The sequence below is a fragment of the Pelodiscus sinensis genome, chromosome 4 (assembly GCF_052426305.1).
Source record: "Pelodiscus sinensis isolate ZL-2025 chromosome 4, ASM5242630v1, whole genome shotgun sequence".
Lineage (NCBI taxonomy): Eukaryota > Metazoa > Chordata > Testudines > Trionychidae > Pelodiscus > Pelodiscus sinensis.
Genome location: NC_143055.1, coordinates 106,656,986 through 106,684,618, shown reverse-complemented (window position 1 = coordinate 106,684,618; position 27,633 = coordinate 106,656,986). Strand labels below are relative to the sequence as shown.

The window sequence follows — 27,633 nt, the reverse complement described above, 5'->3', positions numbered from 1 at the left end:
GACTCATCCAAGTCTGTTGAGGTCACTAGAATTGCACCAGTGGAACAGGGATAATTTGGCCCCATAATTCTTACATGATAGCTTGATTTTCATTTACATTAAGGCTGTTTTGTACTGCTCTGACACGGTAACTGAGCCTTAAAGTAGCCCTAAATTATGTGCTTTCCAAATATGGATACACTGATTTTTGCTTTAAGACCCTTTTTCATTGTCAGGGGAAAGCCTCATATACACACACAAGTTGCACAGCTTTCCAGTAGAATTAAAGCAGTACATCTTCTCCACCTCTCCACCTCCCTGCAATATGAATTCAGCACTTATATAATGGAATAGTTCATTTTGGTATGGGGAGGGCAATAAGTTGTACCATGTAAGGTATCTGTATTGAAGTACATCTATTTACCCTATGAGTTCTGCTGGTATACCTATTTGGGTTAAAAAAAAATGCATCCGTTACCTACATAGTTATATCAGTATAAAATCTGGGTTTAGACCAGATTCTATATACCAAAGCTAAGGCCCTAAATGTTTATTTTTTTTAAATAATTGAGATACTAGATTTTATCTTGAATAAAAGGTTCCTGTCTTGAATCTATTGCACCAAGTCTCTGAGTTCAGAGAAATTCTGTTTGCAGGCCTTGCCAGGTTTGTTTGTAAATTAATACATGCAAGGGGCTGGAAGATTTCAAACAACATGTAATGTGTATCTCCTCTGAAGACTTTTAAGGAACACTAAAGAGATATATTGCAAATAGACTGGATTCAAGGTCTGGCTGGGCTTGCAAGTGGGTGGTCACTGAAATGTATGTTTAAACATATGCAAGGCGTGTTGAATTGACAAGACCATGGTTGCGGCATGAAATAATTCTCTAGCTGAGGAGGCCGTGTGCTCCTGTGGACCTTTTATTACCAGCATTTCAGTTGCTGAGCCAGTCGGCACTTTGTTGCTGCAGGTATCAAATAGCCAATGTGATGAATCTGAGCCATGCTGGCATTTGTTCCTGGGCAGAGAAGAAAAACACAGTTTGCAAAGCAGCTGAGGTTTGGGAAATCGGAAACATTTGTTGGAATCGAAAAAAGCCTGTTGGCTTGGATCCGTTTATTAGGTGGCCTCCAGTTGATTCACATGGTCCTCATCAGCATTTATCCCTGCAGTTAATTCCAACGGCTGATGACATTTGCATTGAGCTTGGGGGGTAATTAACCAGCAAAACAATGAACTGAGTCAACAAAAACAAATCCAATCTACCTAATATACAGTCTAATGATAAATTTCACCACCTACATTCTTTCTATGGGGGTTGTAAATTATGTTTAATAAAGTAATTCATTTCAAATGAGTCAGCAAGTAGTTTCTGTCCCAATGCTATTATTTTCTCTTAGAAGCAGTAGATTAGTTTTGCATCATGCATTTGATTTGCTCAATGATGATTAAGTACTATGGCATCTTCACACATACTTGGGACAGGAAAGGCATTATTGCCAAGAAAAGCATTGAACAATAATCCACTTTTACCGTTCAGGAGTTTGATTTAAAAAGAAAGTTCTGTTATTTTCTGGGACAGAGACTCTCTCTCCTCTGTGCCTGTATTGCTCCCAGCACAATAGGGCATCAAACCTGGTTGGGGACTTTGGGTGGTACCAAAATATAAATGGTTAGTAATATTATTTAATAATTAATGGCTTAAATAGTGGGTGGATCAAATGTTATGATGATAATATATGCAATAAATGATGCTAATAATGCAACCCGTAACTGTAAACTATTAATGAAATTCACTCCTTTCCTGGCACTTAGTCCAAGCAAGTAATGTTTGTGTAGCTAGAAGGGGATTTGGGGGAATGGAATCTCTGCTCTGATCTCTGGGCCAGGTGCAAGGCAGCTTCCATGCCTTGTCCCTATTTGGACCCAGAGCCACCCACCAGCTGTGAAATATGTGGAACTGATGCAGAGCCCACATGCATGCAAGAGGTGTAGTGTTTCCCTCCAGCTGCAATCAATTGCCATGGTGTGGGTTACTGGAACTGACTAGGTAAAATGGTTCACTTACTCCCACACTTATGCCAATTGCTAGAGCACAGCAAAGCAATCAGCTTTATACCTGCAGTTTGCTGCAGGCTTTCACACTAAGGAGGTGCATATCTAAGTTTTTACACTATGAGGGTTCACAGCCTTGAGGTCCATGTAGACTTTCAGATTCAAATAAACCCCAAACCTTCAGAGGGTCTTTTATCCTGCTTTCCAGGTGCAGGAGCCAGCTCGATCCTGGGGACAACCTGTGTATTGCATACAGTTGAAACTGTCCTCTTCCTCCCTCCCCCCCGGTTTTTGTCAAGCCTATGTGAAGTTGCATATTTTGCAGAATTTTTTTTTTTGCAGGGAATCATAAACCAGCCAAGGTTCACTCCAGAGTTGTGGCATCCTTGGCAAACTGTTGGATGAGTATATTCTGGGTTTAGTTTGTTCTGAGACCTGTAATTCAGTCTAGCTCTACTTTGCTCTATGTTGCAGATATTTGAAAGGCTGCTTCAGAGTCCATCGCATGCCTTTTACAGTTGTAGGACTGGAGATTTTCTGCATCTGAATCAGTACCCAAACATGCATATTAGACAAATATTCATTGTCTTATTTGCATAAATCCATCAATCCTTCCTCCCTACCCCTGTAATATCAAATATCTCTCTCCATTTCTGCCTCCAGGACCTCTGGCTCCCATCTCTTAGTATCTCTCTTTCATTCCCCTCCCCTCTCTTTAACTATCCCTTACCATCAGTTTCCCCATTCCTCTTTATCTCTGTTTGTCTTCCACCCCCTTTCCCTTTGTTCTTCCTGGTTCTTCCCCTACACAGCCCTGTTGAGTTTCCCCATCTCCCTTGGGACAGAATTATTTTTTCTTTTTACCTCCAGAATGGGCAGGCTCTCCTCCTCCCTCATACCCAGAGAGTATATGCTGGGAGCCAGTCACAATCATGCTTTCTTCCTAGCCTGCTCTGGAGGACCTCCTCTCTCTCCCATTCTGAGCTGCCGCCTGCTGGTCACTGCCTGCAGAGCTGGCTCTCTGTGGTGCTGAGCAGCTACTGACTCGCTCCCCAAAGACAAGGGGAAAGCAAAGGGGAGATTTTGTGACAGGTACGTAGGTGGCCCAAGGTGCAGACAGTCACCCTGCCATAGGATTTAAAAAAGCACCGAGATGCCTACCTCTGAAATCAGTGGGAGGTCGGCCCCCACATCTGGGGGAGAGGACAGAGCCTTTGGGTAGATTTCAGATGCTTTTTTCCTGGGCTCCCAAGAGGCTCACTGAAAAACTGCTCAGGAACTTAGGAGTGGGTATTTCTGGGAAAGTGGGTGGCTTAGCAGGTGGGCCTTCCACTCAGCCTGCTGGAGGACATTAGGCCCTGCTCTATCTCTCATGGGCAGAGCAGCCCGGTGGCGATGGGTTTTGAGTGCGGCTCACTGTATGTTACTCCAGGAAAAAGAATAGACTTGTCTGCTGTATTTGTGTGTGTTTTCCAGTTCCTTGTTGTGATGGCACATAACAGTCACAGGGAAGGCAGAGCTGTCGAACTAATGGACTGCGAGGCAGCTGATGACGACCGCTCCTGTCCTTCAGAGCCCGGTGAGTAAGATTTTCTTTAATCTTTGGCAGCCGCTTTGCTTGGAATCATTGAGCGGTTAGTGCAGGAGAGGGTGTCCTTGTATGCAGCAGTCAGTCCGAGTTCCAGTCCAGCAGCATTCACAGCAAAAGGTCATTCCTGCCCTTGCTGCGAGGAGACAGCCGACAGCTTCCCAGCCTACGTGGGGTTCTGGTGTAAATAGCCTGGTGGGCAAGGCCAGTTCTTTATCTCACCAGAGCTCTCAGAAGTTCATGTGTAAGGAGGATCTTTTTGCTTGAGAGAGAGGTAAACTGCTGTTTAGCATTTAAATAGTTCAATGTGTAGCGGCCATTCAAAGACAAGGCGTAGATGAGCCACATCCTGCAGTGTGTTAATCAGTTCTGAGAGGAGAGTTGTCAGATAGTAAGGAGTTCCTTGAGCCAAAACTCCTGCTTCTGCAGTGGGTGCAGCTCCTTTGACATCTCCTAGTTTTTGCCTGAACAGATGCAAAGATTTTACCCATAAACACCCTGGACTTGGTTCCTTTCCTATAAAAGCTTCATGCCTGTTGTTTGTTACGTCACCAAGCCCCTCCTAACCACTCTGTGCTATTCAGGTGAGTTTGATGACACTTAGATGAGGGAGTTGAAAGCTGCACTGACCAATGAATTCTTAAGGTCCATTTACATTCTCTGGCCCTGATTCTGTACTTTCCTGGAGGGCAGCAGGAGCTAGGGAACTGGTAGAGTTTTATTGATTTCAGTCCTCTAAATCAATAGAGGATCAGCTCAGCCCCACCATGCCCCTATCAGCTTAGCCCATCCTTTACATGCTCCTTCTTGCCCCTTGCACCAGGAGCAGGGGGTAGCTGGTGTAGGTGACAACTTACACAGGGGTCCCCCTCTTTTGAATCTGGGGCCAGTTTAAGGCCCCTTGGCACTGTGTAAGCATTACTTACATCACTGGATAATGCTCACACAGCCCTTGACCCCTGCTGACACACACCATGTGGTCTGCTCAGTATCACTGCTGATGATTTTGTGACGTGCGCATACATTGTCTGCTAGGAGCTGGGAAGAGACCAGTATTTTCACACAGACATCTGAATAACCAGCCATGAGATTCTGAGAATATGTATTCATTCAGCATTTCCATGTTCAAAGCACTGTACAAACATTAACTTTTGAAGCCTCCCCGTATTATCCCTGTGATGAAAGGAAGCAGGCATTATCTGCGTTGTAAGATGAGAGAAGTCTGACCTTGAAAATCCGTGTCAGTCCTGGCATAAAACCCAGGCATTCCTGGCACCTATGCTTTTTCATTTAGAGCATACTGCTTTTCAGCTGTCATCTGGATTCACTGACAGCTGACCTGCACTGGATTTGAACTGGAAACCAGTGGAGGAAAGGCTCCATGTACAGCACCAGTCCTCTCGGTGCTCATATTTAGCTCACACCTACAACGATTATCAGGGAAAGCAAATTCTCTCTGCAATAATGTATAAACACATAGGGCTAGATTCACAAAGGTATTTTAGACATCTAAAATGCAGATAGATGCCTAAAGGGATTTTCCAAAGAACTTAACCTGCTTAGGCACTTTTGAAAATCCCAGTATGTGCCCATCTGCATTTTTAGGTGCCTAAAACCCTTTGAAATCTAGCCCATAAAGCCTAATCCTCAACGCTCTTTGTAAGCAGAACTTCCGTTGGCTTCAAATCAACTCACCGACACATGCAGGGGTGGTCTCAGGCTAGCATTTTTAAATTAGCTGATTTTTCCAAAGCATAAATATTGTGGGAGTCAAGGATTCTACAAACAGGAGCCTGGAAGCTGTAGTACCAGGGTTCTGTTCCCAATACGGCCACCAATTTGGTATGAGCCATTGATCAATTCATTTAGAGTAAGTTTTTTTTTAAGATGACAGGGATAACAGACATGCCTAGTGCAGTTTAACTGCCATGCTTCTGCTCTGTGAAAGGGTAGAAGTTGAGCAGACTTGTATTGGGTGTGAAGTGGTGATAACATATCAGGAGTCCATGTGGAAGCCTCTCATGGAGGTGGGTTGGAGGAGGAGCAGTGTCATGGTGAAGGGGGCCCATGGTTATATGCATACTGTGGCCAAAAACACCTAAGAAAGACGTGCAGAAGTGACAGTCCCAAGTTCAGATCCTTTGTCCAAGTCTTGGCTGCAGAGTCACTAAGGTTGGCTGGAGAATTCTACCCTCAATTCATTGCACAAAGCCTATTTATTCAAGCTGTGTATATGTGAGATCATTTTACCCTTTGATTTCTCTAGCTCAGTTTCTCCACCTGTAAATGAGAATAATACTTACATGTTTATCCAACTTCTGAAGCTGCTTTGAGATGTTTAGATTAAGGACTCTCAAAGGGAACAGAATAGTGCTGTTGGTTTTTATAGGCACAGCTAGTAGTACTTCCTATAGACAAGAATGCCTGACATTTTCTATTCTAACACCCTGTTCTCAGTTGCTTATAACTTTGTTCAACTTGAAACATTTGCACTGAAATTCTTGATGGCAGCTGTTTGCTGAGAGAGAGAGAGATTTAGCAAAAATGGTCCAGCCATTTTTTAGATTTGGGGAAGATAATTGCTTTGCTCGTGGGAAGAAGAATTCTTACACCATATGCCTGAACCACTCATATTTCTATGCTTTGTTGCAGGGACTTCAAATCTGGCCAAGTGATAAGTCTTTGAAAAATTGTTTCTGAAAATCTCAAGCTTTCTCCTGACTTCTAAATGCTTCTCTTTGAAACTTTAATATTCTTTTACCCTAGATTTTTGTTTGTAGTGACACATTTCCAGTTGTATTCATTTCACATCCACTCCTCAAGGCTGTCATGAGTTATTCAAAATAGTTATGTTCAAAGCAGACTGCAAGGAGTTACAAAGGGATCTCACAAAAGTGGCTGATGGGACAACAAAATGGCAGATGAAAATCAACCCTGATAAGTGCAAATTGATGCATGTTGGAAAAAAACCCCAACTACACATATATAATAATAGGTTCTAAGTACTTCTAGTACTCAAGAAGGAATTCTTGGAATCACTGTGGATCGTTTTCAAAAACTTGAGCATAGTGTACAGCAGCAGTCAAAAGTCAAGCAGAAGGTTGGGAACTATTTTAAACAGGGGCATATAATAAGACAAAGGATCATAATGCCACTATATAAATCCATGGTGCGCACCCACTTTGAATACTGTGTCCAGTTATGCTCACTCTATCTCAAAAAGTAAATATAATGGAACTGGAAAAGGTTCAGAGAGGGGTAGCAATGATGGTCAAGGGTATGTATGGTATGGCTTCCTTAAGAAGAGAGACTAAAAGGGTTAGGACTGTTCAGCCTAGAAAAGACATGATTAAGGGGGATATGATAGAGGTCTACAAACTCATGAATTGTATGGAAGAAAGTGAATGGAAAATTATTTATTCTTTCCCACGATACAAAAACCTCAAGTCACCCAATGAAATTAATAAACCACAGGTTTAATACAAACAAGAGGAAATACTTTTTCACACACTCCACACAATTAACCTGTGGAACTCATTTCCATGGGATGTGAGGGCCAAAAGTATAACTGGGTTCAAAAAAGAACTATATATGTTCATGGAAGATATATACATCATAGGTTATTAGCCAAGATGGTCAAGGATGTAAGTAGTTCCATATTTAGGGCAACCCTAAGCCTCTAATGGGCAGAACCTGGGAGGGGAAGATGGAGTGGATTTCTCCAAAAAATGTCCTATTCTGTACACTCCCTCTGAAACTCTGGCACTGGCCACTGGTGGAAACAGGATACTGGATTAGATGGGACTAGTGGTCTGACTCAATATGGCTGCTGTTTTGTTCTTATGAATTTTCTTGCTAGTTGCTATCAGTGGTCTCAGATGGCTCTGAGTAACTTTCATCCATTTCATCCAGCGTATGTGCGGTCTCATCCTGCAGCAAACAACAAAGCAACGCAGATGCTAGCAGAAGAGGGGAGCGAACCGGGGTGCCAGCTACATCTTCTCAATGGTAGGAAGCCACCAGTTGGTGAAGCAGAGAAGAGCCCACATGAGCTTCAGTGGAGCATCACCCACAATCCCATGTTGGAAGGTGACCTCCGCTCCTAAGCACCAGCCATCCTGTTAATGCTGCCAGAATAAAGGGTCTCAGAACTAAGCCGAAGTAGTGGTAGCATGGATTCAGTATGAAACTGAAATATACAATCTATTGGCGCTATATTTTTTTCTTTAAACTGTACATTAAAAATACCTTGCCAGTCCTTCCTTATCTCTGTTTGGAAGCACTACTGTGATGGACATACCAGTACTAAATATTCTATTACATTTTTAATATCACTGTACAAGTTCTACTAATTTCAGCACTTTGCAGCTAAGACGACATGGAAGAAAATGCACCCCAGCTGCTGACCATTAGAAACAAATCTTCTGAATGTTTTTATTATTTTCTAGTGTTTGCTTTCTTCATTCTTATTCAGAAGTCATGAAATCAGACTAGATAACAGGTAACCAGGATGGCCATATGGAGAAACTACAGTTCTGTAACCTAGGATAATGCAGTAGAATCAGATAAAATGGTTTCTTCAGTAGGCCTGAAGATCCTCTCCTCTACACTGGTTTGAGACTTGTGTGCTTGTTTTGACTTCAGTGGAGTTACTCCTGATAAAGGTTTGTGTAAGTGACAGCAAATTGAGGTCCTATACTTTTAAGATTTACCTGGACCATAAGAATTTTTCTGTAAATGAACATCTGTTATATGCAACAAGGGAGATGTAGCTTCTGGGGAAACCAACATCATTCATCAATCTTCCTATCTAAAATCTTCAAAGTCCTTAAGATCATGAATTAGTTTGTTTCTGGGATGAGACAGTGGACCAGTTTCTTCTCTGGTCTACCAGTGTCACTGCACTGGAGTTATTTTCCCTTCATCATGGTGTGACTGAGAGTGAAATCTGGCTCATTCTGGATGAGCCTGGTGTATGGAAAGAGTTCCAGCCATCTGCCACATGAAATACACATACTTCATAAAAAACGAAGGGAAAAAAAATCCAGTTTGGATTGAGTTACACAAAACCGGCTTGCTTGTACTGCTACATTAAATCCAGGGGATTGATTATAAACATATAAGAGGATTTATTTTTATTGTTGACATCCAAGCAGCTACAATTTACACCTAATTATTTAATACCCACGTAAAATTAGCACAGAGAGAGAGAGGTGTCACTTATGAGCTCAAATTACTTGCATCCTGTTCACTGGAATTGCTGAGATTGTTTTTAAAATATTTGCAGATCAGCTCTATTACTTTGAATATGAATATTCCCATGGGCACTTCCACCCCATTCATACAGGAATGTGGTTGCAATTCAAAATCAAGCCACCAGTTTTTCTGAGGTTTATTCTGCACTAATTATGGATCATCATCTTTAATATCCTCTGAGTTTTCCATCACTATTAATAGTGTTCATAATTTCTTAATCTGGATAGCTGAAAACATTATTCCTATTCACATATATTGGCAATCCTTTTTTAGAATTCTATTAAAAAGGGCAGGATATATTTTCCATTCATTTTATTAAGTCTCCAGGGTAGTGATTGGAGAAGCAAGTGCTAGTCACTTACCCAAGTATAAAACTGGGGTATCTCTACTAGTGTGGGCGATAGAAGAACTGAGCTTGTGATATCTTAATTAACATATGTCCAGTCACCACATCAGCTCTGATTTCAATGCAAAGTTATGAAACACATCTTTTAGAAAAAGTTTTGTAAAAATTAGATTTGTTTCATTTCTACTTGGAAATGTTCCGATGTGTTTGTAACTGCCATTAACATTAATGGCAATTACACATACCCATATGAACAGATGGACTCCTCTGTTTAAACTGAAATGATTTGAAGAGTGTGAGAACACTAAATAATATACAAGAGAGGACAATGCTTGTGTTGAAACACAAGTACTCAATGGATTGGACTGTAAAATAAATAGCTACACTTTGAATATATTAGAGATGGATCATAGTCTCCAAGTATGGATTTGTATCTAAACCCACACCTCCGAGGATTTTGCAGAGGTATTTGTTCATGTCAGTGATTTTGCTTGTCTCAGTATAAGGACAGAGGCCAGACTAGGCATGTTAAATTGAGATTAATTAACTAATCGAATAGTTGATGGGATTTCCATTGACTATTCGATTACTCTATAAGGGGGCCTCCTCCTTTGAACTGTAGCAAGAGCCCTGCCAGGCTCTTGCTACAGTTCTAAAGCAGAAGTGCCACAGGGACCGTGGGGTCAGCAGGGGACTGGGCCTGCGTTCTCTGCTTTGAAATGTACAAGAGGCCCAGCAGGCCAAGCCCCACACTCCCTGCAGGGCTTCCTTTTGAAATGTACAAGTCGCTGGGGCTCTTGTACACTTCAAAAGCAGACTCACAACAGAAGCAGCACGAGTGGAGACCTCTTCATTCCCTCTCGCACTGTTTCCCACTGTGTTTCTACCTCCGCTGCCCTCCGCGGAGACGGTGGTGGGAGAATCGGCTTTTAGAGGCAGCAAGGGGGGGGGGGAAGCAGCTAGTCGCATCACTAATCACTTACATCCCTCAGTCAGACCAACAAAAAGGTCCTCTTAGTGAGATGCGTAGGCTCCTCAATGAGACTTAAGCATGTGCTAAAAATGAAGCATGTACTTAACTCCATCTTGAATCAAGGTTGAAAGTTGGACCTAAACTTCCCCCATCTTTAGCAGTTCAGATTTTGGATTTGGACTCTCTCTAAAACAAAAGTGTTTTCAATTCCTTAACAATTGTACAGTTTCAAATCCATGATTCATTGTCTTTTTGTCTTAGTTTTGTATAAAGTATCTAGTTTCTAATTTGGTCATTTTCACTGGAGAGTTTTGAAAGGTAAAAGTATACATTTTTATAGTGCAGATGGTTGGTGACAATGACATTAACTTGTTTGTTTCCTCAACTCACATAGATCTAAAGAGAAAATGCTTTTTAGTGCTAAAACCACAAGGAAAAGAAATATATATATATATATAAATATAATATATTTGGTTTATTTGTATGTTTATAAATGTTGTGATTTATAAAATAAAAGTGCCCTAGCATTTCCATTGTTTTCATAGAACGGTGTATAAATGATGGCTTACATTTAATACAGGTCCTATTTACTGATAAATCCAAATGGGTACTGTATAGCTGCCAAGCTAGTGAATATGTGCAGCATGCACAGACACTGTTTTTCACTGATTGTTATTACTGCAAATCCTTCACACCTCAAGATTAGCTCCCACCCATAGTAGAGTATAAAGTAAGTGTTAATAGGCAATGTGGGATTTTAGCTATGAGAAGACTCTATGATTCCCTGTGTGCTCTGCGGCATATTTACTCCTTTCTGTGCACATGAGAATGTTTCTAAAATGATCTTTGCAATTTTATGTTTAGCACTTCACAGGCTGTTAGCCTAGGATTTCAGTCGAAGTTAACGGGAGCTGGTGAATATAAAATCCCACACTGGCACTATTAAGGTTAGGGAGAGCTGGATAGCCCATTAGCCCATTCTGTAACATCTGGAGAGGAGACAGGTAACTAAGGATTAGACCCAGTGGTGGAGAGCCAGACTGGATGGGTCCAATAAAGGAATGACTGCAAGGCTAACAGAGGAGAACTGGAAGTGGAGAGCTGCAGTAGGTAACTTATATCTTGGGGCTGGACCTGAAGAGAAAGGGAAGCAAGAATGAAGTCGTTCCAATTGGCTGCCAGAGAGGCGGAGCTATTTAAATATAGATCCTCCTTCTTCAGTCTGGTGAGAGGCCACCCAGGAAGTTTAACTTCCATGAGGAGAGGACTAGAGGGTGTGATCTCAAGACCTATAAGAGAGGCATGGTAAGAAATAGTCCAGGGCAAGTAAAGGGTTAGGAAAGATTAATGTCAATGCCTGGCCTGGAACCTAAAGGAATGGGTGTCCTTGGGTGCCCCTGCTACACACAGCAAGGAGGTCTATTGAGGCCTTAAAGAAGTGAGTCATGTAGACTGTATGACCTTCATCTAGGGTGATTGACATCCTGATCTCTTGGGCTCTTTAGCACCCTGAGAAGGGAAAATGACTTGGCTGGAGGTTGCAGCAAATAAGCTAGGTGACAAATGATCCATCAACAAAGGAGGGGAAATTGAGCCAAGGTTGTTGTCATCTTGTTTTGTCACAAGGGTGCACTGAAGATTGAAGGATCCCTCCAACACAGTCACACAGCTATATCCCTATTCATCTCTGTCCTTAGCTGCCTAGTCACAGCATGTGTCAAAATCCCACTGAAGATAATGAGAGTTCAGTGAATGGAGCAGATTTAGAACTGATACCTAAAAATATACAGATAAACTTTGATTTTTTAATGGGATGAAATTAAAACTCCTCTTTCTAAAGCTTTGCATGAAATATATTAAACCAAAATGAAGTTATTCAAAAGATGCAAAAGTTAAAAGTGAGACAACAATTAGATACTATAAGATTTCTTCATGAGGAGACAAATATTTATAATCTTGTCTTTATTGAAGTCATTGGCAAAACTCCTATTGCATGCAATGCAGGTAGTACCATTTTTAGACCGTTTTCCTGACACTTTCCATTGTAAGACCCTGTTTTTAGTCACATAACTTTGCCAAACTTTACCTGTTCACGTTGAAATTTTCTATGCCAGGTGTCTACCTTAGTCTGATTTTTTTTTCTCTAAAAACTTCGGCAAAATTGGTTCAGTGGCTTTTCAGAATGTCATTAAGAGAAAAAAAAAGCCACTTGGAATGAATGAACAATGGGAGAGTCAATGAAATTGAACTTTCACACATTTTGAACTGAGAAACTATTTTACTGAATGAATAATTAATTTGTGGAACTCATTGCAACAAGACATTGTTGAGGCCAAAAGGTTAGTAGGATTTAGAAAAGACTCTTTTTTTTTTATTGATAATGAGAACATCCACATTACTTTTTAAAAAGGAAAAAGCATATGGTATATGAGCCCTAGTGCTTCAGAGCAGAAGACAACCAGTAGCTGAGGGAGGATCAATAAGAAACTTACTCCATGTGCAAGATATTCACTGATTGTCAACTGCAGGATTACCTGCAGCTTCCCCAGAAGCATCAGGTACTGGTCACTGTCAGGGATGAAATACTGTATAAAAGGGCCCTGATCTCATCTGTGTGGCAATTCTTATAGGCCATCAAACCTTCAACTGGCCAAGATATATTGCATTTTCCTCTAAATGGCTGTAATTTTACCTCTCATGTTACTTGAATCTGATGCTTAAACTGTTCAGTTAACCTTCAGTACAACCTTGTTATTGTTGCCTCACTGACTGACAATTTGCCATCTTTATCCATATAATCAGATAAAACAGTAACAGCAGTGGAGGCATCTGCATGCAGCCCCAGCCTGAAAAGGTGACAGAATATTTGTACTCACTGTCCCCTTGGCTTTTCCCCTGAGACTGTCACTAAATACCAGTCGTGATGTGGATATCTGTCCTTTAGGAACTGGACAGAAACCATTTAATTTCGGACAGGCCATTCATTAGTCATCGGATGAGAAGGACTTTCTGTCACTGTTCACGGCCAAGTGGGCCTGGATTCAGACCCCAGAGTAAAGCTTTAGTACTACCAAGGTTAGGAGACAATTCTGCAAATCCTAGGCCACAGAACTTGCCTTATGAGGCAATTGTTGTAGAACCTTATTCTTATTGGAGCCTTGGCCCTGACTTGTCTTCCTCCTTAGTGTCCAGTTGCCACCGGCTCAAGGGAAACAATTGTTTTCATCCAGCTCCAACTATGTACTAAGCCAATGCCCAGAAAGAGCCTCCCAGGCAGGTCTATTTGACCAGCGCACTGTAACCTAGCAGCCCCCTGTTCTCAAGGTAAGAAACTAAAATATGGCCCCCCCGGCTTAGTAAGCACACCTCAGTCCCCCCTTCCCTCTCAGACCTAATGCTGTTCTCACCATGAGTGCCAACCTTCTTCCTTCCCATTTGCACTGCTCCTGAGAGCCTTGTTTCACATTATCTCATACATGGCTGCCTCCCATTTGTTCCTTTTCTATGGCCCCTCCTGGATTATTGTTGCCATATGCATACCTGCCCTTCAGCCAGTTCTAGGGGCAGAGTTCCCTTTATCCAAGAGACTCAATAATAATAATTAATAATTTAAGTAAGACTGTAGGACAAAGTGAAAGCAACCATATAAGGCTGTTCTCTCATTTTTATAAGGTTCATAAGCAGCTGCCACAATATGTATCAACAAAACAGCAACTAAGGTCAGGACCCATGACGGGAACTCCTAGATGCTTTCCCAATTCAAATAATTAATTGACCGAAGAACTGGCTGCCCTTGCCTATGTTGAAAGCTAATTTTAAAAAAAAATTGAGAATCATAGAAATGAAAGGCAAGTGGTCAGCAAGTCCAATCCCCTTTACTGAGGCAGGACCCAATAAACCTAGACCATCCTTGGCAGGTGTTTGTTGAAATTGTTCTTAAAACCTCCCGTGATGGCGATTCCACAACCTCCCTTAGAACCCTATTCCAGAGTTTAACTATCTTTATTGAGGCAAGAATAATGTCTATGTAACCTAGATCTCCCGTGCTGTAGATTAAACCCATTACTTCTTGACTTACCTTTGGTGAATATGCAGAACAATTAAGAACATAACGGCCATACTGGTTCAGACCAAAGGTCCATCCTGCCCAGTACCCTGTCTACTGACAGTGGCCAATGCCAGGTGCCCCAGAGGGAGTGAATTGAACAGGCAATGATCAAGCGATCTCCCTCCTGCCATCCATCTCCACCCTCTGACAAACAGAGGCTAGGGACACCATTCCTCACCCATGCTGGCTAATAGCCATTTATGGACTTAACCTCCATGAATTTATCTAGTTCTCTCTTAAACCCTGTTATAGTCCTAGCCTTCACAACCTCCTCAGGCAAGGCATTCCACAGACTGACTATGTGCTGTATGAAGAAAAACTTCCTTTCACTTGTTTTAAACCTGCTGCCGATTAGTTTCATTTGGTGGCCCCTAGTTCTTATATTATGGGAACAAGTAAATAACTTTTCCTTATTCACTTTCTCTACACCACTCATGATTTTATAGACCGCTATCACATCCCCCCTTAGTTTCCTCTTTTCCAAGCTGAAATGTCCCAGTCTCTTTAATCTCTCCTTATATGGGACCCGTTACAAACCCCTAATCATTTTAGTTGCCCTTCTCTGAACCCTTTCTAATGCCAGTATATCTTTTTTGAGATAAGGAGACCACATCTGTACACAGTATTCCAGATGTGGGCGTACCATGGATTTATATAAGGGTTATAAGATATTTTTTGTCTTATTCTCTATCCCTTTTTTTAACATCCTGTTTGCTTTTTTGACTGCTGCTGCACACTGCGTGGACATCTTCAGAGAACTATCCATGATAACTCCAAGATCTCTTTCCTGTTTAGTTGTAGCTAAATTACCCCCATCATATTATACGTATAGTTGGGGTTATTTTTCTCAATGTGCATTATTTTACATTTATCCACATTCAATTTCATTTGCCATTTTGTTGCCCCATTAATGAATTACAATCCTCCTTGTAACAACCTTTAACTTTTTTGAAAATTCTTATCAAGTCCAACCTCAGTCGTCTTTTCTGAAGACTGAACATGCCCAGTTTTTAGCCTTACCTAAAAGGCTCATAGGTCAGGTTTTCTAAATCTTTTATGATTTATGTGGCTCTCCTCTGGACTCGATCCAATTTTTTGACATGTTTCCTAAATAGTGGACACACTACTCAAGCTTAGGCCTCACCATTGCCAAATAGAGTGGGACAATTACCTCCTGTGTGTGTCTTACAACGCTTTTGTTAATAGACCCCAGAATATCAGCCTTTTTAGCAGCTGTATCACTTTTTTGATATGTACACAGTTTGAGATTCATTATAACCCTTGAACCCTTTTAGCAGTACTAATAACCAGCTAGTTATCCCTCATTTTCTAGTTGTGCATTTGATTTTTCGTTCCTATGTGAAGTGGTTGGCATGTATTTGTATTGAATTTCATCTTCTTTTGAATTTTAAACCTGTTCTCCGAAGTGCTTGCAACCCCACCTGAAATCAATTTATTGATTTGCTCATAACCTTTGGAACATAATCTTTTTGAGGATGTCAAGTTATTAAAGGAAGTGTGCATATACGGTGGGGCAAAAGTAGCATGTCAGAGACTGTCAATTCTTATGTGAGTAATCTTTACTTTGGACTATTTGTCTGTAATTAATGGAAACATAAAAGGAAGAAGACATGTATTTTAAATGACTCTTTAAATGGGACCTTTCTAAAAGAATTAATAAATGAAAAAGAGCCAGATGATGAACATCTCTCTGGAAATATAAAACATCAATCATTATCAAAACGAGGAAACCTGTGGCACCTTAGAGACTAACAGACTTATTAGGGCCTAAGCTTTCGTGGTTAAAACCCACTTCATCAGATGAATAGGAGTAGAAGTTATAGAGGCTGGAGTATTTATATCAGGACAACAGAAGAAAGAGGGTACTTGTTTAACTGAGGTTAATCAACTCAGGATGGGAGCGGCTCATTCACAGCAGTTGATGTGTAAATTTGGATATCAAGAGAGGGGAAATTGCCTTTGTAAGGCATTAACCCGTTACAATTCTTATTCACTCCTAAATTGATATACACAAGAAGTGGAAAGGGAAGGAAGAAATAACTACTTTTGCGTTCCCTTTAAAAGGGATAAGCAATAATTCATAAGAAAGGGGCTCTTTGAAAATAAACAAATAATTTCTAATACAGTCATCAATGTACTCTAATGCAATATCTATATACACTATACAAGCCCCATGACTCTTTCACTTACTTATCTATTATTGCCAATGGGATGAGTCATAATTTCTGCTTTACTACTACTATGTGAAGACTCATTGGCTCAAAAATCACTCTGTGTGAGGGTGTGTCCCCTTTTTGACACTGGTGTGGGTTACAGATTGATATAACTAAGTAGGGACCCTATTAGTGCCTAGTGCCTGTATGAGAGAAATGACACAAACGTGAGCACAGTGTTGGCCATTGTGCTCTTCTGCACACCTTTTTGATGCACAGACAGGCTTTTTGGGCCACAGCTGATTTAGGAATGCTGACAATGTTACTTCTCTGTGGCATCATTCCACTGCCATACACTAAGGCTACGTCTACACTGGCGGCTTCTTGTGCAAGAACTCTTTTGTGGAAGAGTTCTTGAGCAAAAACTCTTCCACAAGAGCGCGTCTACACTGGCATGTGCTTTTGCGCAAGAGATGTGCTTTTGTGCAAAAGCATCCATGGCAGTGTAGATGCTCTCTTCTGCAAGAAAGCTCTGATGGCCATTTTAACCATAGGGGCTTCTTGCACAAGAAATTCATATTGCCTGTTTACACTGGCGTTTCCTGGAAGAGCTCTTGTGCAAGAGGGCTTCTTCCTGAGAGGGAGTATCAGAGTTCTCACGCAAGAAGCCCTGATTTTCTATAGTACAACGTCAGTTTACTTGCACAAGAACGTGCGGCCAGTGTAGACAGGCGGCATGTTTTTGCGCAAGAGCGGCTGTTTTCATGCAAGAATGCATCAGTGTAGACACAGCCTAATAGTTTATGGATTTTCTGAGGGATTCAGGCTCTGGAGATTGGGAAGGAGTAGACCAGGAGCTGAGCAGAAAGGAAGGCCATTATGTACAGAACTGTTACAGACATGCCCGGGGAATTTAGAGGTAGATTGTGATATTCTTCCTCACCTTGAACATGTTCCCATTGATTTCTGTTTCATAACCTGGCTATTAATGAATGTGAGTCAGATTCTGATACCCTTACTCATGCTGAAAATAACCTTACTCTATCTCTGCTCCCACTGATACCAATATTTATAGACTTGATCACACAATCACTTACAATTAGCCATGGGTTAAGCTGCACTGCTGATCCAAACCATAGCACAAAATGCACATCAGACCAAAACAGAAACTAGAGAGTGTTATAGAGGCTTAAATGTTTTTAAAATTTTTATTTTTCATTCTTTCCAGGTTTTGTCAGCAGGTGGGAAGGAGATGACTGAGCATGGGCTGAAGACTGTGCATTGAATGTTATTAAACAATAAAGAACCTGTCCCCTGCTTCCAAGTGCGACTTTAAGAAACATTATTTTTTCTTTTAAAAATTTAAGAATGTAATTGTAAATATTGAACTTTACTTCATGGTTCCATCTAGTACGACAAAGAGAAGCTGTCATAGCATTGCTGGTCCTCTGGATGCAGAAAAGCTGAAAAGAATGGTGAGAGCTCGGAGTGAAATTTCCAGTCTAGGTTCTGATCCTGTGAAGTTCAACACACTTTCAACTCAGTTATGTCTAAGGGTGCTCAGCATCCTAGAGCTTCAGTTTTGTACATCCAAAGAATGTGGCTAAGATTCAGAAATGTAACAAAATGTGTGATTTCTTATCTGAATTGCACAGTTGAACAATGACTTTAAAGGCATTGATGAAACCATTGGAGTTTGGTTTATCAAAACTCTCAAACTATTCTCTGGGTCTTTAAGTGTGTGTGAGTTCACAAATAAGTTGTGGATCATCTTTTAAGTTGGGCCCTTTGTCAGTCACTGGCCTGTGGATTCTAATGATCAAACCAATGTACCAAATTCGGCGATGAATCCTGGTCACATACTACGTGAGGCACATACGCAAATAAGTTCACAAAAACTTCCTTGCTGTAGTTTGTATCTTTATGTTTTTGTGTAGGGGGTTTAATAAAGAATCATCTTTGTGGGTAAAGAATGTTTCTAAATGTATCCTGTGGCCTCAAGGCCTGTGAAATGGTGAAAGTCATATGCGAGAGAGGTGGAGCTGATCTTGTCATGTGACCTTAAATTAGCTCGTTCACCTTACTCAACTGCTGCCTCTTCCTACTTCCAGCTATCTAAATCATGCAGGCAAATGAACTAGCTATACTCTCAAGCACTTGGGAACTATGAAACACTTTGAATTTGGAGAGAGAAAGAGGATTTCTTTTCTCGCAGGTGTTACATCCATATATCCTAGTCTGTTTTGATATCCTACGCTAAGGTAAAACCTGACATTATCCTGAAACTAAACTGTAGTGGGTGCACTGGAGGTGTTACTTACAAACCCATCACCAACCTTCCACTCTGCATTTCTGTCAGCCCAGCCTATGCTAACCAGCCCCAGCATCCAGCCTGCAGTATCTCAAAACTTACCATTGCTTCTTCCTGTGATCCAAAGCCCTCAAGCTCTTTTATCAGCAAAGGGTTGGGAATATAGTAAGTTCCAGGATGATGAGCTGAATATTTTGCTGGCTGCACAGCAGAAATAAGGCAGAACCACTGATCTGGTGGATAATGCAAAGGCATAGGGAGGCTGAAGAAGTTTTTACAAATCAAGAGGTTTGTTCATTGTAATGTTGTTACTTGTCTTCCTCCAGTGTTTATATTAATAAAAAGATTTTTGCCTCAAGCTTCATCATGGAACTATCAATAAATGCTCACATAAGCTTCTGAGCTTTTTCATGGCAAAATTGTATGTGTGATCTGTCAATAAATCAGTGCTACTGCATGGGATCAATTCAGTAGGGTCATTATATGTCTTATTGCAAGGCACGTGAGTGCTAAAAAAATCACAGGTCTATATCCATCAGGGATGCAAAAACAAACTACTTTTAGGGATCTGTCAGATGCATGGGCTAGTGATGCACGACACTGGCCACGATGAATGATGGCTCTATGTGGAAGAAGAGAACATGCCAAGGGGCAGAGAGGATGGATTATAGTCTTTGGTCATAGTGGAGGGAGTGAGGAAACCACGCAGCAGAAAAGGAAAGAGTTGGTGGTCCTGAGATTTTTGTAAAAGGGTATAAAATAAAATTAATAGTATGGGAAATACTTTGTGTACGGAGAAGAAACTTAAAAGGAGCATGACTGAACTTGATTTAACTCAGCTCCGTGTTATTGACCAGGATGAGAAAATTTGCATTGATGATTAATTTGCTATTGGTTAAAAAAGACAGACCATATGATATTCATCATTTCATCATTTGATGAAAGACCTATATTCCCCAGCATTCACTGTGAAATTTTGTACATTTTACAACATAGGATTTACCCTTCCACTTTGATCTGTTATTCTGTCTTAAACAGTACTAACAATGTAATATTGAAAGGGATAAGATCCTGTTGACAGAGCATGTCATTTTTGCCAGTATGTTCAAGTAGCCAGTGGCTAAGGAAATGTGGGAAAGTAGCCCCTATTTCTTCTTGCAGGCTGGTCATTAAACAAGAAGCATTACGAGGGGCCACAACCATAGAGTGCAGAAAAGGAGAGACCTCCACTAAACCAGCAGAAGGTGGTGTATTTTCCCAGCAAATGCCTGTGGCCAAAGACAAATTAGACAGTAGCTTCAGGGCGAGGTGAATAGCCTTAATGCAGTGAGTGATGCTGTGTCCAAATTTATCCTCATTGACAACTTCATTTTGACCTTGACTGTCTCCAATTTAGCTTCCTACACACTATGACCTGACGCGATCCCATTGCCAGTAGATTTGACCTCTGAATCACTCTGCTGACTCCAGCCTTAAGAGGTGAGGCCCCGTGTGAACGCACTGACCTCTCTGTGACCTTCATTGACCCCACACGAGCCCAATATACCCAGCATAGCTCTCTGTGAACATGTGTGACCCACCTGCCTCCAGCCTCAGCTGTGCTGTACCATGTGACTACAATGCCTTGTCTTGTGCCAACACTGAACACTCCATGACCCCATTCACCTCTGAATGTATCATCTTTGATGCCCTATATGACCTCCACACGGCTCTCCATGATGCAGTATACCTTCACTATTACCAGACATGCTCACATTGACACATGGATGATGCTCTTTGTCTCCAGATTTACTTGTCCTCTCCTCAGTGAGACACACCGCATGCCCTTTTGCTGCACCCTGCCTGATGTCCAATGTCTAAAGCCATGTACTTTGTGACATCTGCATGACTGTTTTGACCCTCACTGCTACCACAGTTAGCTTCATTGACCTGCAGTGTGTCCCCGCCAGCACCCCACACTATTGCTCTGTGACCCTGTGTGACAATGTTGACTGAAGTCCCATCCTCATTGACATGTGCATAAGCCACCTACCTTGATATTTCATTCTGGCCCCCAATTACACAGAACATTTAAATATTGATTTCTGCATAACCACCAACAACATACAATCTGTAATTCCCTTATGACCATGATCACATGAAATATTTGCCCCTCTGTGATCTTAATTGGCTACAATATTTTTACCTCCCAAACTGGTATCCTTTGCATAAAGGACCGACAGATGACCTCATAATAGGTGACCTCTGTGACCCCATTGTGTGCGCCACTGATCTCAGTAACCCCCCCCACCCTTTTTTCCCCCAAATTAAATGTAATTCACCTTACATGACCCCACAGCCTATTATAGGTGACCTCATGTGACCCCACTACCTGCTAAACTTCTACCCTTTGCATAGAGGACAGAGATTTCCTCCAAATTGAGTCTCAGTCACCTCAAATGACCCCACAGCTTGTTAATCAAGACCTCACATGACCCCACTTCTTAGCACTCTGCACTCCCTGACCCCTTGCTGACCCTTGTTGCCTCCAAATTCACGATAATTCACCTCAGATGACCCCACAGCTCATTATTGGTGACCTCATGTGACTCCCATTGTGTGCACCCCTGCTCTCAGTGACCCCCTCTGACCCTTTTTCCCTCCAAATTGAATATAATTCACCTTAGACGACCCCACAGCTCATTATAGGTGACCTCATGTGACCCCCCCACTCCCTGCCAAACTACCACCCTTTGCGTAGAGGACAGAGATTTCCTCTAAATTGAGTCTCATTCACCTCAAATGACCCCACGGCTTGTTAATCATGACCTCACGTGACCCCACTTCTTAGCACTCTGCACTCCCTGACCCCACGCTGACCCTTGTTGCCTACAAATTCAAGCTCATTCACCTCAGACGACGCCACAGCTCATTATAGTTGACCTCATGTGATCCCCATTGTGTGCATCCCTGCTCTCAGTGACCCCTCTCTGACCCTTTTTCCCTCCAAATTGAATATAATTCACCTCAGACGACCCCACAGCTCATTATAGGTGACCTCATGTGACCCCACTACCTGCCAAACTTCTACCCTTTGCATAGAGGACAGAGATTTCCTTCAAATTGAGTCTCATTCACCTCAAATGACCCCACGGCTTGTTAATCATGACCTCACGTGACCCCACTTCTTGGCATTCTGCATTCCCTGACCCCTCGCTGACCCTTGCTGCCTCCACTTAAAGCACATTCACCTCAGATGACCCCACAGCTCATTATAGTTGACCTCATGTGACCCCACTACCTGCCAAACTTCTACCCTTTGCATAGAGGACAGAGATTTCCTCCAAATTGAGTCTCATTCACCTCAAATGACCCCACGGCTTGTTAATCATGACCTCACGTGACCCCACTTCTTAGCACGCTGCACTTCCTGACCCCTCGCTGACCCTTGTTGCCTCCAAATTCAATATAATTCACCTCAGATGACCCCACAGCTCATTATAGGTGGCCTCATGTGACCCCCACTGTGTGCACCCCTGCTCTCAGTGACCCCTCTCTGACCCTTTTTCCCTCCAAATTGAATGTAATTCACCTTAGACGACCCCACAGCTCATTATAGGTGACCTCATGTGACCCCACTACCTGCCAAACTTCTACCCTTTGCGTAGAGGACAGAGATTTCCTCTAAATTGAGTCTCATTCACCTCAAATAACCCCTCGGCTTGTTAATCATGACCTCACGTGACCCCACTTCTTAGCACGCTGCACTCCCTGACCCCTCGCTGACCCTTGTTGCCTCCAAATTCAAGCTCATTCACCTCAGATGACAACACAGCTCAGTATAGGTGACTCCAATTGTGTGCACCCATGCTCTCAGTGACCCCCTCTCTGACCCTTATTCCCTCCAAATTGAATGTAATTCACCTTACATGACCCCACATCTCATTATAGGTGACCTCATGTGACCCCCCACTACCACCCTTTGCATAGAGGACAGAGATTTGCTCTAAATTGAGTCTCATTCACCTCAAATGACCCCACGGCTTGTTAATCATGACCTCACGTGACCCCACTTCTTAGCACTCTGCACTCCCTGACCCCTTGCTGACTCTTGTTGCCTCCAAATAAAGCTCATTCACCTCAGATGACCCCACAGCTCATTATAGGTGACCTCATGTGATCCCCATTGTGTGCATTCCTGCTCTCAGTGACCCCTCTCTGACCCTTTTTCCCTCCAAATTGAATATAATTCACCTTAGACGACCCCACAGCTCATTATAGGTGACCTCATGTGACCCCACTACCTGCCAAACTTCTACCCTTTGCATAGAGGACAGAGATTTCCTTCAAACTGAGTCTCATTCACCTCAAATGACCCCACGGCTTGTTAATCATGACCTCATGTGACCCCACTTCTTGGCACACTGCACTCCCTGACCCCTCGCTGATCCTTGCTGCCTCCACTTAAAGCACATTCACCTCAGATGACCCCACAGCTCATTATAGTTGACCTCATGTGACCCCACTACTTGCTAAACTTCTACCCTTTGCATAGAGGACAGAGGTTTCCTCCAAATTGAGTCTCATTCACCTCAAATGACCCCACGGCTTGTTAATCATGACCTCACGTGACCCCGCTTCTTAGCACACTGCACTCCCTGACCCCTCGCTGACCCTTGTTGCCTCCAAATTCAAGCTCATTCACCTCAGATGACAACACAGGTGGCTCCAAATGTGTGCACCCCTGCTCTCAGTGACCCCCTCTCTGACCCTTATTCCCTCCAAATTGAATGTAATTCACCTTACATGACCCCACATCTCATTATAGGTGACCTCATGTGACCCCCCCACTACCACCCTTTGCATAGAGGACAGAGATTTCCTCTAAATTGAGTCTCATTCACCTCAAATGACCCCACGGCTTGTTAATCATGACCTCACGTGACCCCACTTCTTAGCACTCTGCACTCGCTGACCCTTGTTGCCTCCAAATAAAGCTCATTCACCTCAGATGACGCCACAGCTCATTATAGGTGACCTCATGTGACCCCCATTGTGTGCGCCCCGGCTCTCAGTGACCCCTCTCTGACCCTTTTTCCCTCCAAATTGAATGTAATTCACCTTAGATGACCCCACAGCTCATTATTGGTGACCTCATGTGACCCTACTACCTGCCAAACGTCTACCCTTTGCATAGAGGACATAGATTTCCTTCAAATTGAGTCTCATTCACCTCAAATGACCCCACGGCTTGTTAATCATGACCTCACATGACCCCACTTCTTGGCACTCTGCACTCCCTGACCCCTCGCTGAACCTTGCTGCCTCCAAATTCAAGCTCATGCACCTCAGATGACGCCACAGCTCATTATAGGTGACCTCATGTGACACCCATTGTGTGCGCCCCGGCTCTCAGTGACCCCTCTCTGACCCTTTTTCCCTCCAAATTGAATGTAATTCACCTTAGATGACCCCACAGCTCATTATTGGTGACCTCATGTGACCCTACTACCTGCCAAACGTCTACCCTTTGCATAGAGGACATAGATTTCCTTCATATTGAGTCTCATTCACCTCAAATGACCCCACGGCTTGTTAATCATGACCTCACATGACCCTGCTTCTTAGCACGCTGCACTCCCTGACCCCTGGCTGAACCTTGTTGCCTCCAAATTCAAGCTCATTCTCCTCAGATGACAACACAGCTCAGTATAGGTGACCCCTATTGTGTGCACCCCTGCTCTCAGTGACCCCCTCTCTGACCCTTATGCCCTCCAAATTGAATGTAATTCACCTTACATGACCCCACATCTCATTGTAGGTGACCTCATGTGACCCCCACTACCTGCCGAACTACCACCCTTTGCGTAGCGGACAGAGATTTCCTCTATATTGAGTCTCATTTACCTCAAATGACCCCACAGCTTGTTAATCATGACCTCACGTGATCCCACTTCTTAGCACTCTGCACTCCCTGATCCCACGCTGACCCTTGTTGCCTACAAATTCAAGATAATTCACCTCTGGTGACCCCACAGCTCATTATAGGTGACCCCCATTGTGTGCACCCCTGCTCTCAGTGACCCCTCTCTGACCTTTTTCCCCTCAAATTGAATATAATTCACCTTACACGACCCCACAGCTCATTATAGGTGACCTCTTGTGACCCCCATTGTTTGCACCCCTGCTCTCAGTGACCCCCTCTCTGACCCTTATTCCCTCCAAATTGAATTTAATTCACCTTACACAACCCCACATATCATTATAGGTGACCTCATGTGACCCCCACTACCTGCCAAACTACCACCCTTTGCGTAGAGGACAGAGATTTCCTCCAAATTGAGTCTCATTCACCTCAAATGACCCCACGGCTTGTTAATCATGACCTCACATGACCCCACTTCTTGGCACTCTGCACTCCCTGACCCCTCGCTGAACCTTGCTGCCTCCAAATTCAAGCTCATGCACCTCAGATGACGCCACAGCTCATTATAGGTGACCTCATGTGACACCCATTGTGTGCATCCCTGCTCTCAGTGACCCCTCTCGGACCCTTTTTCCCTCCAAATTGAATGTAATTCACCTTACACGACCTCACAGCTCATTATATGTGACCCCACTACCTGCCAAACTTCTACCCTTTGTGTAGAGGACAGAGATTTCCTCTAAATTGAGTCTCATTCGCCTCAAATGACCCCACGTCGTGTTAATCATGACCTCACGTGACCCCAGGTCTTAGCACTCTGCACTCCCTGACCCTTTTTACTTGTTATTCGTGACCTCATGTCACCCCACTGTGTGCAACTCTGCTCTCGTTGACCCCTCGCTGACTCTTTCTGGATACATATTAAAGCTCATTCACTATAGATAACCCAATATGTTGGTATTTGTGACCTTATATGGCCCCAGTGCCTGCTATGCTGCTCTCGTTGACCCCTTTCTAACCTTTCTTTCTCTCGATTGCATCTCTTTCACCTTGGATGACCCCACAGCTTGCTTTTCATGACATCATGTGACTGCTCTTTTTTTTACCCCTCCACCCACATTTCTTGTTATGAGTCTCTTTCACCACACGTCCCCAGAATTTGATATACAGGAACCCATGTGACCCAACTCTGTAGGACCCTGCTATCATTATTCCCTCCCTTACCTCGGTTGCCTGCAAATTTAATCTGGTTAACCTCAGATGATCCCATGGCTTGTTACACATCACCTTTTGTGACACCCTGTTTCCTTGAATCTTGCTTTCATTGACTCCTGCTTGACCTCTTTTTTCTCCATTTTGAATCTTATTCCCCTCAGATAACCCCACAGCTTATTGTATGCAACTCTCACTGCCTCGCAGGAGGCCAGTTTTTCAGGATGGGATTTAAGGTCTAAATTCAATCTCTAATGGGAACACTTTACATATTAAGTTCTCAGGGCCATAAAATGTACATGTAAACATTCGCGTGTGGTTTTGTCCTCATTTGTACCATTGCATTGTGCATGTCTCTTGCCCAGTCTTAGTGTAATTGTAGTTTGCTGAGTTACATTAAGACTTTCGAGACTTGCCCTACATAGGGCCAGTACAGGTCTTTGTTGCTTCTTCAAGAAAATGCCAAGGAAAAGGCTGTCAGTTTCACAACCTTTCAAGGAATGAAAGTGAAATAGTGCTGGGGGAAGCTTCAGTGAGAAAACATTATGTAAGGAGAATTCCTCCCAATCCCCTGCGCTAAGGACTTATCTGGCCCCAGGTAGTAAGAATAAGAGGAAGGCTTCGTGTCTTATTCAAGGGTTGTATTCCAAGTCAATGATAGCTCATGCCCCAATTGTCATTCGTCTGATATAAGTGCTAGATCATGTTGGCTCCAGTGCTGAATGTCTTTTTTACGAACTAGGACTGGGTTCTTTACTCATTAGCTATGATCACCTTAAACACGGGCACTTCTGGTATCCAGCTTGACCTGGGGGTTACAGTGGATGAGAAGCTAGATATGAGTCAACAGTGTGCCCTTGTAGCCAAGAAGGCTAATGGCATATTAGGATGCATTAAGAGGAGCATTGCCAGCAGATCCAGAGATGTCATTATTCCCCTTTATTCGGCTTTGGTGAGGCCACATCTGGAGTATTGTGTCCAGTTCTGGGCCCCCCACTACAAAAAGGATGCGGACGCATTGGAGAGGGTCCAGCGGAGGGCAACCAAAATGATTAGGGGGCTGGAGCATATGACCTAAGAGGAGAGGCTGAGGGACTTGGGTCTGTTTAGTCTGCAGAAGCGAAGAGTGAGGGGGGACTTGATAGCAGCCTTCAACTTCCTGAAGGGAGGTTCCAAAGAGGATGGAGAGAGGCTGTTCTCAGTAGTGACAGATGGCAGAACAAGGAGCAATGGTCTCAAGTTGTGGTGGGAGAGGTCCAGATTGGATATTAGGAAAAACTATTTTACTAAAAGGGTAGTGAAGCATTGGAATGGGTTACCTAGGGAAGTAGTGGAGTCTCCATCCCTAGAGGTGTTTAAGTCTCGGCTTGACAAAGGCCTGGCCGGGTTGATTTAGTTGGGATTGGTCCTGCCTAGAGCGGAGGGCTGGACTTGACGACCTTCTGAGGTCTCTTCCAGTTCTATGATTCTATGATAAGGGGATGGTTGGATAAAATAACATGATCTTGGTAACTAATTGACCATTCATTATCAGTTGGAAATAGGTCAATGGAGGGATGATAGGAGTTGCTATAGGGAATTTTCTGGGTGTCTGGCTGGTGAGTCTTGCCCACATGCTCAGGGTTTAGCTGATCGCCATATTTGGGGTCAGGAAGGAATTTTCCTCCAGGGTAGATTGGCAGAGGCCCTGGAGGTTTTTCGCCTTCCTCTGTAGCATTGGGC

The 27,633-nt window shown here is 42.9% G+C and overlaps 1 protein-coding gene across 4 annotated transcripts in view; it reads left to right on the top strand.

Moving 5' to 3' along the window:
* EGF (epidermal growth factor) overlaps positions 1–19,151 on the top strand; it is a 108,833-nt gene extending 89,682 nt beyond the window's left edge. The window contains exons 23-24 of one of the 4 annotated variants that reach the window (XM_014571590.4): positions 3,515–3,617; positions 17,712–19,151. In XM_014571590.4, the coding sequence (XP_014427076.3) occupies positions 3,515–3,617; positions 17,712–17,743 (135 nt within the window). In that variant the 3' untranslated portion in view covers positions 17,744–19,151. Of the gene's footprint in view, positions 1–3,514; positions 3,618–6,278; positions 10,733–17,711 lie in introns of those variants that run through there. The other 3 variants (XM_006119278.5, XM_014571589.4, XM_014571591.4) reach the window with 3 other exon arrangements.
* Positions 19,152–27,633: the final 8,482 nt, after the last annotated feature.